This window comes from Tursiops truncatus, chromosome 1 (genome assembly GCF_011762595.2).
Source record: "Tursiops truncatus isolate mTurTru1 chromosome 1, mTurTru1.mat.Y, whole genome shotgun sequence".
In the NCBI taxonomy this organism is placed as follows: domain Eukaryota; kingdom Metazoa; phylum Chordata; class Mammalia; order Artiodactyla; family Delphinidae; genus Tursiops; species Tursiops truncatus.
The window spans coordinates 128,405,495-128,420,086 of NC_047034.1; the positions used below are offsets into that span (position 1 = coordinate 128,405,495).

Sequence of the window (14,592 nt, forward strand, 5' to 3'; positions counted from 1 at the left end):
TCATTGCAGTGCGCGGGCTTCTCATCCCAGTGGCTGCTCTTGTTGCGGAGCTCGGGCTCTAGGCACGCAGGCTCAGCAGCTGTGGCTCGCGGGCTCTAGAGCACAGGCTCAGTAGTTGTGGTGCACGAGCTTCGTTGCTCCGCGGCATGTGGGATCTTCCTGGTCCAGGGCTCGAACCCGTGCCCCCTGCATTGGCAGGCGGATTCTTAACCACTGCGCCACCAGGGAAGCCCTAGCATGCCTTTTAAGTGCTATATGGGTGTGTTTAATTTTTTATCATTGGAATGTCAGTTTTCTGAGAACAGGGATTTTTGTTGTTGAGTCAGCCTATAAAAATATCAGAGTAAATGCATATTGTCAAGAAATTCTGTTGCTGATCTTGATTTCTCAGAGTTTAATCTCTAGGCTAAGGCATCACAAATTGATACCATTTTCTTGTCCTGTCCAGTAATACTGGAGGTCAGTTTGAAAATTATTAGGTATAATGTGATTTCAATACAGTGTTGCTTGTAGTAGAGAATGAATAATGGAAAAACCAAACTCTTCTTGATTATGGGTTTTGATAGAATCCTGGTGATTGTAGTCTGATCCTCAATCCCCATGACTCCTGTGTTCAAGTAACATGTGATCTGATGGTGCATATTAAAATGCTTTTGTGAGTTTAAAAAGATTTATGCAGGGGCTTCCCTGGTGGCGCAGTGGTTGAGAGTCCACCTGCCGATGCAGGGGACACGGGTTCGTGCCCCGGTCCGGGAAGGTACCACATGCTGTGGAGCGGCTGGGCCCGTGAGCCATGGCTGCTGAGCCTGTGCGTTCGGAGCCTGTGCTCTGCCACGGGAGAGGCCACAGCAGTGAGAGGCCCGCATACCGCAAAAAAAAAAAAAAAATTTATGCAGTAGCTCTTCTTAAAGGGACTGGTGGAACTTCAGGTCTCTTCCTACTCTAAAAGGTTCTGAGTGTGCGTCCCTCTTCTGGTTTGGGGCACTAAAGCATGGAGGCCATCTGGTTGATTTGCATTCATCCTTGGCAGCATGCTGCCGGAAACATGGGGTAGCAAGGCCCCAGGCATGCTGTTAGCAAGTATGAATGTGGTAGTGCTGTTCTTTACCCACACCTAAAAAGGCGTATTGGAGGGATTTCCCCATTTATGCATCTGGAGAGACCGGACTGGCTTCTTCCCTCTACAGGGCCTTTGCACATGCTCATCCTTTACCCAAACTGCTTTCTCCCCACCTCCCATGATAGCCATTCCATCTCAGCTCAGTGTTACTTCCCTCTTGAGTCCCATGCTGAATCACATTCCTTATTATATGCTCTCTTTTTCCTTCATGGTATTTTAAGTTCTTTATGATTACTTCTTTCTCTGCATCTTTGTTTGATTCTTTTAGTCCTGTGGACTGTAAGCTCCACATGAGCAGTGACCATCTTGCTCTTGTTCTTCGTTGCGGCCTCCTGGTATAGTTCAGCTTTTGGCACGAAGAACTGCTCAAAAATAATTGTCGAATGGGTCTCCTAAATGTGGGATTTGAACACCTGCTTCTGAGCTGAAGCAGGGTATTAGATGTAGCTAATTTCAGATTGCTGTTTTGCTGCAAGGCAGGGTATCTATTTATGTAATTAAAACAATTGGTTATATTACATTTTTAAAGTTGAAAGTATAATGATTTGTTCTTTGAATCTTTTAAAAACTGTCGTGACAAAATAGCCAAGTCAAAGTCTTCACATCAAAATTCATACTTATATCCCCTGCCTGGCCTCCTATCATTAGTTTTGCCTTATCCACTGCAGAAAACCTTCCCAAACCAGCCCTCTCCAGTGTCAGTCATTGGAGTTAGCAAGGGGCATAAAGATGACATCATGCCACACCCACTCTACTGATTTTAGATTGCTTTTGTGTTTTGTGCCATCTCCCACTTCGAATCTAAGGTCCTGTGGGAATGCTGGCCTTGCAGCCTCAGAGGTAACTCATCCCCCTTTCCCCAGGCACCCCTCCACTCCTGCCTTGTCATGCATGGGACTGTGCTCCTTCTAAAGCTGGATTCTGATAAAATGTGTGGAATGACCAACAGAAAACTGAGACAATAATCTGTATTAATTTGGCAGTCATTTTCAAATCACTAAGAGTGGGTGCTCCTTATTTGCAAAACATAGTTTGATTTTACTCTTAAAAAGAGTTTCTGAGAAGCACCAAGGAAAGCTGTTAAAACAATGCAGAGGGCTTCCCTGGTGGTGCAGTGGTTGAGAGTCTGCCTGCCGATGCAGGTGACGCGGGTTCGTGCCCCGGTCTGGGAAGATCCCACATGCCGCGGAGCGGCTGGGCCTGTGAGCCATGGCTGCTGAGCCTGCGCGTCCAGAGCCTGTGCTCCGCAACGGGAGAGGCCACAACAGTGAGAGGCCCGCGTAATGCAAAAAAAAAACAAAAAACAAAAAACAATGCAGAGCTGTGTAGGTGGTGGTGGCAGTGGTGTTGGTGTTGGTGGTAAGAATGGGACCAGGAACTTTAATTTTACAGAACCAAACTGCTATTCCTGTTTAGTATGAATAAGCCTTTGAGGTGAGGTTGGGAAGTTGGGAGGACCTTTATTTGCTGCCTAAGTTTTCAGATAAGAATGACTCAAAAAATATTTGGTGAACTGAAAGCATCATTGGTCAGATTTGTTCCCAGGCCCTCCTCCTTTCACCATACCATCTGCTGTTTCACCATTAAAATGAAGCCAGGGGTAGACTGGATTGGGAAGAGGGTAATTCTAAAGGAAGTAGATATGGGAAATAAAAGTGCACATCTTTGGGCCCCTAAACTATTGTTCACAGCCTCAAGAGAGAGGTTGTTGATGGAAAAGGCACATAGTCCTCATTCACACTGGACAGGGCACTCTACACCAAGAAGCAAAAGTCCCTGGCTTCCTTTCTTGAAGCAGTGAAAATAACATCTTCTTCTTTGATGTTTACACCCTAAGATGTCTCTCTGTCCTCTCAGTGTCCTCATCAGTGTTCCTCCCACCCCCACCTTCTTCCTCCCAAATGCTTTTTCCTGCCTGTTTATGGTTTGGGCTGCTTCCTTAATGAAAGTGTCCTCTTATTTTCTCATACAGTTACCTCTGCAGCTGATTTATTTATTTATCTTTGTCTTTAGCTCAGCTCTGAATGGGTTTTGGAAAGTAGAGAAGAAAATCCAGTCTACTTTTTGGGGGGCATTGGACAGCTGGATAAATGCAGGTATGTACATTTGCATATTTAAAAGAAAGACAAAAAGGAAAATAGCTTCTATAAAGAATAATGAAACTGATCTTAAACTTATAGGGCTATCTGTGCTATATCCATTTATTTTTCAATATCGTTATTTTAATTTTTGTTCGTTCCAAATGTTGCATGTGCTACTTTGGAGATTTTGTTTTTAACTACTAAAATATGGGAAGTACAGTCTAAGTTCCCTTGTAACCTCTCCTAGATATTCACCACTGTTAACAATTTATTGTCTGTTTTTCCAGATTGTACAAATGCATAACCAGAAGGATCATAATATACATGTTTTGCTGTTTTCATTTTGCAGTGTGTCATATACATCTTTCAATGTTGGGTCAAATAGTTTTTTTTTTTTTTTTTTTTTTTTTTTTTTGCGGTACGCGGGCCTCTCACTGTTGTGGCCTCTCCCGTTGCGGAGCACAGGCTCCGGACGTGCAGGCTCAGCGGTCATAGCTCATGGGCCTAGCCGCTCCGCAGCATGTGGGATCTTCCTGGACCGGGGCATGAACCCGTGTCCCCTGCATCAGCAGGCGGACTCTCAACCACTGCACCACCAGGGGAGCCCAAGTGTCAAATAGTTTTATGTCACCTTAACAGCTGCATAGTATTCCTTTATGTTGGTATTCTTTTTTTTTTTTTTATATTTATTTTATTTTTGGATGCATTGGGTCTTCATTGCTGCACACGGGCTTTCTCTAGTTGTGGTGAGCGGGGGCTACTCTTTGTTGCAGTGCAAGGGCTTCTCATTGCAGGGGTTTCTTTTGTTGCAGAGCATGGGCTTTAGGCGCAGAGGCTTCAGTAGTTGTGGCTCATGGGTTCAGTAGTTGTGGCGCACGGGCCTTAGCCGCTCCGCGGCATGTGGGATCTTCCCAGACCAGGGCTCGAACCCGTGTCCCCTGCATTGGCAGGTGGATTCTCAGCCACTGCGCCACCAGGGAAGCCCTTATGTTGATATTCTTAATTTTGTTTACTGAGTGCTCTCCTGTTGGACATTGTATTTTTGTTTTCTATTTCAAGTGGTGCCACATCTTGTACATAAATAATTATGTATATTTGCCTGATTATTTCTGTAGGGTGAAAGTGTATAATACCATCTTTAAATTCTTCCCCCGCCATGTCTCTTTAGACTCTTAAGGACAAAGGTTTTTTCTTAAGTTATAAAGCAGACTAGCTACTTTGTCTTCCATCTCTATTTTTCATTGTTGGGGTAGAGTTGGAGGCTCAGTGTTGGGTTTTAAAACTTTCTTGCTTAATAGTTGATCTGAACCTTAAGGTAAGTTACGAGCTAATCTTTCAGCCTGGTCTCTGGAAAATTTTGATCTTCAGATTTATTTTGGAGATTAAACAAGTAAAACCAAGTGCCTCTTAGTTTGTAGTATCGAGGCATATCTGGTTCGTGTCCTTCCTGCAAGTATCTCACCTCACCAGGGCAGCTAACGGACCAAGCACGTGAATTTGTTGAAGAGAATTTGCTTAAGAGAACTGTGACTGTGGCCCTCCCTCCGTGACTTGCTTTGGGTCATTCTGCAAGCTCTGTGCTAGGCACTGGTGATACAAATATGAATGACACAGTCCCTGTCCTTAAGGAACTCAGCACGTGGGAGTGAGAGAGGGACAGACAGGTGAATAAGAGGGTCGTAATTCAGTGTGGTCAGTGCAGTGTGGTGAGTTTGAGAGAGGACATCTAACTCAGGAGGTGGGATGGAGGTTCAGAGGTGGCTTCCTGGAGGAGGTAATGTCCGAGCTGAGTTCTAAAGGCAATTGAAGTTTGTCATGAAAGGGATGAGGTGGGAAGGCACTCCTGGTAGAGGAATCAGCATGAGCAAAGGCAGGAAAATGAGATAAATGGCTTGGGGGTGGGGGTGGGGGTGTAACAAGAAGATGGCAGCTTTGTGAGTTTCAAGCCTGCAGTAAGAGGCCGAGAGTGATATAACATGAGATGAGGCCAGTGCGGCTATCTGGCCAGGTGATGGAGGGCCTCTGTTAGGAGCTTAGGATTGGTCTCTAGATTAATGGGGAGCCTTTAGAGGATCTGAGATGTGCTAGGGGGACATTTCTTTGGGGGCTAAGTGAAGGTTGGCTTGGTAGGCAGGAGGAAAGTAGGAACCTGGGGTCAGGGAAATTGGTTTGAGGCCATTGGTGCTGGGGTGAGGGGGAGAAAGAACATGCAGGACTTTCCCTAGTTCCCCTCTCTTTTCTCACCATGCCCAAAGCTCAGTTGCTGAGGTTGGCTTGTTGATCCTAGTTGCTCTCCCCATTGAGGGCGCTCAGGTGAGTAACTTATTTTCAGGCTTGTCACCAGTGGGTTCTGACCTTTTCAAAGCAAGGCTTCTCGCTCACTTTCTGGTGCCACAAAGTGCTGCCCATCGTCCTGCCTCTCCGTGGGGTGAAGGGACCTGGCTCCACTCATTAATTCTCATGACCCATTCATGTGGCTTATGAACATGAATCGGTAGTCCTTTTGTGTGTACTATCTCAGAGCCAGCCTGGGCTAGGCTCTAGGGGCATGAAAATAGGTAAGGATGGTTAATGCCCTCCCCGAGCTTGCCGTTTACTGGGAGGTAGACATAAAAGTAAAAGACAGTGTAATTTGTGCCAGTAGGTCTATTCAAAAGTTAAATGATTCTGGTAGAGGTAACAGGAATATTAGTAATGTTAACATCAGTGGTTCCAGAATGAGGCACATTTTTCAACTACAACTTGTGTGCAAATACAGAAAATAAATTCAGGTCATGTCTAAAATTACTCTGATTTTTGACAATATGGTCTTAACCATAATTCATGAGCGTGCATAATTGATTACTTCCCATGATTGTACCTGCTGTGAGCTCTGGTACATTTGATTTTCAGGGAGGAAAGGGGCAGGGGGAGGTACTTATCCAATACCATATCTTTCGGCTTGCTTACCTTCAAAGCACTCTTTCACCACTTAGTGCTTTTAGCACATAGAATGACCGCATAGTCTCATTTTCCTTCCACTACAGTATTTAAATATAAAAGAGGACTGCAATGCCATGGCTTTCTGTGCTAAAATGAGGAGCTCCAAGAAGACTGACGTGAATCTGGAGGCCCCTGAGCCAGGGGTGGAAGTGCTCTTCTATCTGTCGGATAGGGAGCCCCTCCGGTTGGGCGGCGGAGAGTACACAGCGGAGGAGCTGTGCATCAGGGCGGCGCAGGAATGCTGTGAGTACCGGCAGCTGCCCAGGGCCCAGCAGGTCCCGGTGTCTCTGCCCCCGCACCTTCACTGAGTGGAGAGAGGTGTGGGCTCTGGGAGTCATTCGTTCTGCCCTGCCTCTGCCACTGACTTGCATTTGACCTTAGGCCAGTGAATTTAATTCTGAGAGTTTCACTTTTCACTTTCTTTGCTGCAAAGTAGCTTATTCCTGCTGTTACTAATGAGCTACAGGGATACCAGGGAACGATGCTCAGTTTTCTGATTTCCCCTATATCTATGAAATTGGAATAATATCAGCACTAAATGAGTGAAGCGCCTGCACAAAGTTACAAGCTCAGAAGTGCCATCTCTCAATATATTAATTGTTTAAAACTTCTGAAAAGTGTGGTCTGTCCTTATGCTACCATGACCTGCCTCCTTATTGCCTGGTACCCCCCTCCCTGCCCCCTGCCCCTGCAACGTGACGCTAAGTTGAAGGGAGAAGTTAAATGTCACTTTGTGGCTTGGTCAGATTGCCAAGTTGTGAAAAGGAAGGACAGTGAGGCTGTGAACAAGACGTTTTTTTTTTTTTGTTTGTTTGGTTTTTTTTTTGTTTTTTTTAAAGTGAGGCTTGTCTTACTAAAGTTAGCCTATTGCCCTTAGAAGGTAGGAAACCAAACTGACTAACAAAATAAAGCCCTTCATTATCCTTTAAACTTGGAGTCATTGGCAATTTTTGCCTACCTGCTTTTAAATGACAGGTAAATTTAATTCATAGAAACTGAAGATCTAATCCACGTAGATCGTGGTGGTGGTTATACAACTCTGTAAATATACTAAAATTCATTGAACTATACACTTAAAATGGGTGGACTTTATGGTATGTAAATTACATCTCAGTAAAGCTGTTTTTAAAAAATCAACTCATTTCATGATGATAGATTAACTAGCCATGATGGCAGATAGTCTGATCCATGCTTTACTTATATCATCTTTAGTCCTCAGAACAACTCTGCGGGGATAGCATGGTTGTTTCAAGAATCAGCTACCTTGTTTGTAATACAGCTTGTCTAGAAAACCCATTTTCTTCCTGATATGTCTTTCTGCTTAAAATGCTTTAAATACAAGAGTTCCAATAAAAGGGGAGAGGTTGGTGCTATAGGGAAGAATGTAGTAGATCCTTACTGACAAAACATAACACTAGATAAAATTGGCTGAGTTACAGATTATTATGGGGAAAATGCATTAATATTTTAGAGTTACTTTGACTAGATAGCAGAGTAGGTAAGGAACCAGCTTTGGACAGCAGCTTTAAAAGTATTTGTAATTAGCAAAACAACTAGATGTAAATTGGTGTTTCTAAGGCATTTTTTCCCCTTTACCTTGAGATTTGGTTTATAGTGTTTATTCTCTTAGCCAAGCTTCTTGCCATCAGCATAGCAAGTATAAACCTTAGTTTGTTAGCAAGGATCATTTGTACAGAATTGTTGGGCTGCAGTTAGTGAGAGATAGAGGAATTGCTGCTAAAGGAGATGAGGGGGAGAGCCTGTGAATCTGAAGACAGACACAGCCCCTGTATCCTGTTACTCTGGGCTCAGGGTCAATTTGGGGCATCAGTTTTTAAGCCCAGTCTGTAGAGAATGAGTATTATCTTTTGTAACCAACTCAGGGGATTGTTGCAAAAATTAATAAATTTTAAAAATAGATGAATACAGAATACCACAGATTCTTGTAGCTATTATTATTATAGTACATGATGTTTTGGGGTCTGTATACTTCCTCATTTTTCACCAATATATGGTAAATTTTTGTTCTTTTAGCTCTCATTATTTGCCCCCTCAGTACCTCTATCTAGGTTTGAATGCTAGCCCTGGATTTTACTAGTTGAGTAACCCTGAATCAGACTAAATCTCAGTTTCTTTATCTGTAACATGGCAAAAATAATACTTAACCACATTAAGTGTTAGGAGAATTAAAAGGTAATAGATGTGTGTTAGCCTGATGCCTGATACGAAGCCCTCAGTAAATGTTAGTATTGTTATTATTTTTCAGTACTTTTATATAAACGGTATCTTTCATCTTCCTATTTTTAAGTAGTAATATTGTTTGAATCAGACCTGTGGTAGAATTATAGACCTATCTATGATTATAGATAAATTATTCTTCAAATATGTATGTTTCACATTCAAATATGGATATGTATAAAGAAAAGCTAGATTTCTAGGCCAATCCACAGAAGCCAATTTATGAATGAAAACCTACTGTTTACCTGAAACATAGTCCTGATAATACTGGATCCAAAAGCCATTTGCCATTTTTCCCAAGGGAAAATGCTCTTTGAAATTTAGCTCCATCTTCTCTGTTACATGGAGGAGTGTAACTCTGAATGGGTAACTCCCAAATATCTTGAGAAGCAGGAGTTGAGGAATTCAGCAGAGGCATGAAGATGACAAGAAAGCTGTAACTTCTTAACTTAGTGTGTGCATTGGAGAGAGTCCCTGCCTAGGTGAGCAGGGCCAGCCAGGGTCCCAGTCAGTGTCAGTCTCACTTCAGATGTCTGAGTTGGGAAACAAGTGCCAGCTACCTCATGTTCTCCCATGATTTTTTGCTTTTTAAGTTCATTGTATCTTAGTTTGAGGCCTGACCACACATGAAAATATCAGCGATGATTGATTACTTGCAATCGTTCTCCTATCTCCCCTGACACTTTTAGATTACAGGTCTGTGTAATTTTAATCATGGGCTCAGAAGTGAGTGGAAAGGTACTTTCCTGGCTTCATCATCTCCCTTATCTTTTTGAACATTCTTGTATCAAAGGAGGCAGTTAGGTAGAAAGGCAAGGGAGCACTGTTGGACCACCTTTTTTAAGCATATATGTTCTTGCTAGTTGGCTACCAATAAAAAATATTTTTGGTAACCATACAGAGTACTTAAGTGTATTGTTATTAATGGAAATAGATTTTGATCACTGATAGAAATCACTTTGGTTATTTATTCTAACACACATTTCATGTGCTACTGCCAGGAACTTGTTCACATGTTTAATGTGTAATCACAGTGTGTTAGAACCGTTTAAACATTTTCTGTAGGAGACAGATTAGGGATTTCTCAAACTCTAAGAATGTTTCTCACTGTGATTAACAAGGTGCACATCAGGTGGTATCTGGAAACCTCTCAGATGGCCTTTTTTTCTTTGAAGCAGGATTTGGTAAGACTCTGTCATAGACATTGTAATGAGAAATATTATTAGACTTTTATTTTTCAATGGTTTTAACCTGATTTGCCAGAAGCTATAGTATATATTCCTGGGGAGCCATAATTTTTTATTATTTTGTTTAAAACTGCCTGATTGAACATGGTTGGAAGTTGTATTTGGCCCTAAGAGGATGCGAATATGATGTAGATTCTTTTTGGATAAGAGAATTTCTGGTCTTTGCATATGTTGTGCTTTGGAAACAGATGGCCAGATTTATCTGTCTTTAATTTTCTGATGTGTCCTTTACTTTTCCCCAGGTATATCTCCTCTGTGTCACAACCTTTTTGCCCTGTATGATGAGAACACCAAGCTCTGGTATGCTCCGAATCGCACCATCACCGTCGACGACAAGATGTCACTCCGGCTCCACTACCGGATGAGGTATGGGTGCCTGTTGGGCTCCCTCATGCAGGGATGGGCAACGGTTAGCCTGGAGCCCTGATTCACTTACCAAGAAGTATTGTAGTCATTTTTATAACTTGTAAGTTTTGTATTTGCTTGGTATGAGAAAGGGCTTCTTCAGTATTTGGAAAACAATTCAAGGTGAGTTTGACCACCTTCCTCTGCCACATTTTAGAAAAGAAATCATTATGATGCAGAGGGTATTTTGAATAGAATTAGTATCCTACAGCAGAGTTTTTTATTCAGTGAATCATGGATATGAGTTTAATTTAGTGAGTTATGACCAGGATTTTTTTTAGAAGAGAGAAATAGATGAGGACAGATAATATCGGCATATATACATATCCTAAGAATATTGTTTTTTAGAACTTCAGTTTGAGATATGTAATCTGTCTGTATGTACTAGGTCATGATAAAATAAATATGTTTCTTACTAAAAGTTGCAGCTAGAGAGCTTGAGAAACATTGCCTGAAGTGGAAACCTAGAAATCCTAGCTTGGTCTTGTTCTAAAGAGGTGAATGTTTTGATCCACTCCCTGAGGATTTTTATCTAGTGGGGCTGTAATTTTTCTTCTGGTGGGTACTCACTTGCCTTTTCTCCCATATTGTAGACTTTGTTAAATGTCACGTAGTCTCCCAAGGTGGCACAGGCAGTCAGGACTACCACTGTAGTCTCTTGAGTTTATAAGTGTGTTTGTTCTGTACCTAGAATTGAAAGTATGTTTGTTAGATACTAGCTAAGCATACTTTCACACATACATTTAGCAGAGGAGCTTATAAATTCACCCTATTATAAATAGGGTGAATCGTATCTGAAAAGAATCTTAACGTACATAGATGTGATTAAGTCAGTGGGTTAGCTCAAATGCTAATGGTACGCCGGGTCATGCTGGAAAAGCCCTGGAGATCTCAGAGGCCCTCAGTATTTTAGCTGCTATTTACTCTGGGGAGTCAGTAGAGTTGTTACCATTCCACAGTGGCCTGGGTGTTTTTCTCAGCGGAAGCTGAACCAGATCTACGTTCTTTGATAATCATCCTGGGGCTGACTTTCCTCTTCTCTCTGTACTCACCCACGGTCTCACCTTAAGAGGAGAGCTGTGTGTCACGTGAGATTTCACGCCCCAGATTTAGAGAAACGTTCACCCCACCCAGCTGAGCCTTGCGACTATATTTGGATTTGTTTTTCAGAGTGTAATCTAGCTTTCTGTGGCCTGGGGGCTGGCTATGTGACCCAGCATTGAAACATGTATTTGCAGCTCGAAGTCTAGGAAGTGGGGCATCTCATTGAGTTCTAGTTCTTTCCCTCTAGGTTTTTCCACTTGGCTCGGAATCTAGAATGGTAGAATCTGGGACTTGGAAGACACCTGAGTTTGCCTGATTCAATTCTTCCAATTTTTTAGGGGGAAACTGATGTCCAAAAAAGAGAAGTGAGTTACTCACAGTTACACACATAGTGAATTGTCTTGTTAGCATTAGAATCCTCTTTGAGGCCTTCGTCTTTGCTGGTCATGTGACTGCCTCATGATTAAAAGCTGTCTTTGCCAGCTCCCTGTTTATGTTAGCTGCCAGGAAGTGCATGGCTGCCTCATTTTTGGCAACTTGACTTTGTACCTAACATTGGGCTTCAACAGGATATTGCTTTGTTACCACAAGCTCTTTGAACTTGGAAAAAAAGATCCCACCCTAAGCTAAAACATTTGCATTACAACAAACTACATAATTTTGAAACCTCAGCATCTCACCACTAAAAAAGGTGTAACACGAAAATAAATGTTGGTGACTATTTCAGTGGAATCCCAGCTCTATGTTCTTGTACTTTAATTATAGTTTTCTGCTTTTAGATAATTTTGATAGCTATTGTTTTGTAATGTATCTTAATATAAGACAAGCATATTCTTTATTCCTTTTTTTTTTTTAACGTCTTTATTGGGGTATAATTGCTTTACAATGGTGTGTTAGTTTCTGCTTTATAACAAAGTGAATCAGTTATACATATACATATGTTCCCATATCTCTTCCCTCTTGCGTCTCCCTCCCTCCCACCCTCCCTGTTCCTTTTTAAGAAAAAAAAGTTTTCTTGCTTTATCATCTAAATGAATTTTACTATCCATTAGTAAAGTTCTATAGAAGCCTAAAGAGAATTCGTTGTATATAATAGCTGTACACAAACTTAGAATATGTAATCATCTGTAATATAATTTTCTCAAAAACTTGCAAGGAAGGCATATCTCTTATTGGCAGGTCTGTCTGTCCCACCAATAAGGGGGATAATCTTTCCCTCCCTCCTTCCTTCCTGCAGTGTTCTTCCACATCATTCTGCAAAGGAATATCAGCAGCTATCATACTACACTTATTTAGATCATTCTTAATTTTTTTCCTTTAGCATGTTGTAATATCAGGAATTGGCCCAAGTTTAATAATTAATTTTGAAAGGGGCACACAATTTCTGTCTTCAGTGTACTTACTAGTTTTGTCTTATTAGCGATTAGGAAGATGTTGATTTTTTTTTTCCTTGAAACATTCCCTGTTGTTACATTTATTTATTTATTTTTCTTGAAGTGTAGTGGATTTACAATATTAGTTTCATATGTCCAACATAGTGATTCAGTATTTTTGTAGGTTATACTCCATTTAAAACTATTACAAAATAGGGCTTCCCTGGTGGTGCAGTGGTTGGGAGTCCACCTGCCGATGCAGGGGACACGGGTTCGTGCCCTGGTCTGGGAAGATCCCACATGCCGCAGAGCGGCTGGGCCCGTGAGCCATGGCCTCTGAGCCTGTGTGTCCGGAGCCTGTGCTCCGCAACGGGAGAGGTCACAACAGTGAGAGGCCCGCGTAAAAAAAAAAAAAAAAGTTATTACAAAATAATGGTTATATTTCCCTGTGCTATACAATATATGCTTGTTGCTTATGGAAGATGTTGATTTTGGCAGTTAACTGATCTAAAGTTTTTTTCTTTTTATTGTCTTATTAAATAGAGAGCTGTCAGCCTTTGACTATAGGCAATTTCCAGAGATCCAGCCTTGTTTTAGGCTTCCTTCAGCCTTTCTGTAGTGGAGAAGCTGCACATTGCCTTATCTTGTCTGAACATCTTACCTAAAGGCTTCCAAGGCAAGGCTAGTCTCACAGGGCTCAGACAGCAACCTCAGAAAATGTCCTTGTTCAGCCCCGAGGGAGTATGCTGGGCCCTATTAGCTACTCTCTTAATCATCCCATTTAGACCCTCTCACCTGTCTCCTCCCAGGCAGACCCCCTGGAACTTACAGTAGATCACTAGATTATTGTATGAATGAAGAGAACTCTCCATTTTGGATTTCCCTCAGCAGTCCGAGGAGTTGGCCATGGCCTTGTCCATCTTTTTCTGCCCCAGTGTCAGATTTCCTGTGTCTGCTCAGCTGGTAGGGCTGGTTCACCTCTTACTTTCTGCCTGCCCGGGGCAACCGATCCTGGAGGAGTCCTCCCCACCTTGCTCTGTTCTGCCCTTGAAGAGCAGGCTCCTCAGCCTGGGAGCAGCATGAATTCTGGCCTCTTTGTCAGCTGAGAGCCTCAGGCTTCTACTCTTACATGGGAAGGTGCGGGGACAGTCCTGCAGCTGTGGTTTATGGTGCATGTGGACTCTGTGGATACGTGGCTCTTTCTGTCTGAGAGAGAGATGCCAAAGGCCACAGTCAAATTATCAGTCATTTCCGTGAGTTTTGTGGAAGATGGGCTGTATAGAATCACTTGAAAGTTGTAAAATGTTGATTTTTACCTTTAAAGTAACTTCTTATCCATCCTTTCCATTTTAATTGCTACTTCTTGAGTTAGGTCATTCATTTGCTGTTTCTGCATCCAACAAGCATGTATTAAGCACCTGTTATATGCCAGGCGCTGGGGATTTAGTGATGAGCAAGGCACTGAGGCCTCTGCCCCCACAAACCTCACGGCGTTGCCCAGGCTGCTGCCTTAGGCGCCTGCTTGTCTCTTGGCCTCTCTCATTTCAGTCCATCTTCTGTGGGGCTTTCTTCCAGTGGGATCCTGCCTCACATCAGTTTGGCTCAGTCTTTCCTCTGCCTTCTGTGTATGGTCCAGACTCCATAGCCTGGTATTTATTTATCCTAGTGCCAACTCCCTTCCCCAACCCTTTACCCTTCCCTGCCACATCCCCTGGCAGTGGCAGCAACTTCTTCCTCCTTGGTACTCCTTTGACACCTTATCTGAGACACTCATGTTCAAGAAAAACTTACCTATGAGGCACAATGCCTTGGGCTCATGATGTTATTAGGGGTCCACAGAAGTGTTTTAATTTTATTAAAATCAGGGAAAAAAATAATCCAGCCTGGATTATATTCATCTTTATACCAACATAGTTGTAAAATATAACTTTAATATTTTTTTTTAATGGAGGAAAGGAAAACTGTGTGGGGTCCATGGAAGTCACAGTGTAGCCCTATTTATGAGATGTGCCCCCTGGATTTAACTGATTGGCTACAGGCAGGGAATTCACAGGAGGCAGGGACTGTGCCTGAGAACCCCTTGTGTTCCAAAGCCTGGCCCA

At 42.5% G+C, this 14,592-nt stretch overlaps 1 protein-coding gene across 4 annotated transcripts in view; it reads left to right on the forward strand.

Moving 5' to 3' along the window:
• JAK1 (Janus kinase 1) overlaps positions 1–14,592 on the forward strand; it is a 140,063-nt gene that overhangs the window by 83,706 nt on the left and 41,765 nt on the right. For 3 of the 4 annotated variants that reach the window (XM_019919447.3, XM_019919446.3, XM_019919445.3), the window contains 3 exons: positions 3,134–3,216; positions 6,228–6,426; positions 9,911–10,034. In XM_019919447.3, coding sequence (XP_019775006.1) covers positions 3,211–3,216; positions 6,228–6,426; positions 9,911–10,034 — 329 coding nt within the window. In that variant the 5' untranslated portion in view covers positions 3,134–3,210. The remainder of the gene's footprint in view (positions 1–3,133; positions 3,217–6,227; positions 6,427–9,910; positions 10,035–14,592) is intronic. The other variant, XM_073788779.1, reaches the window with a different exon arrangement.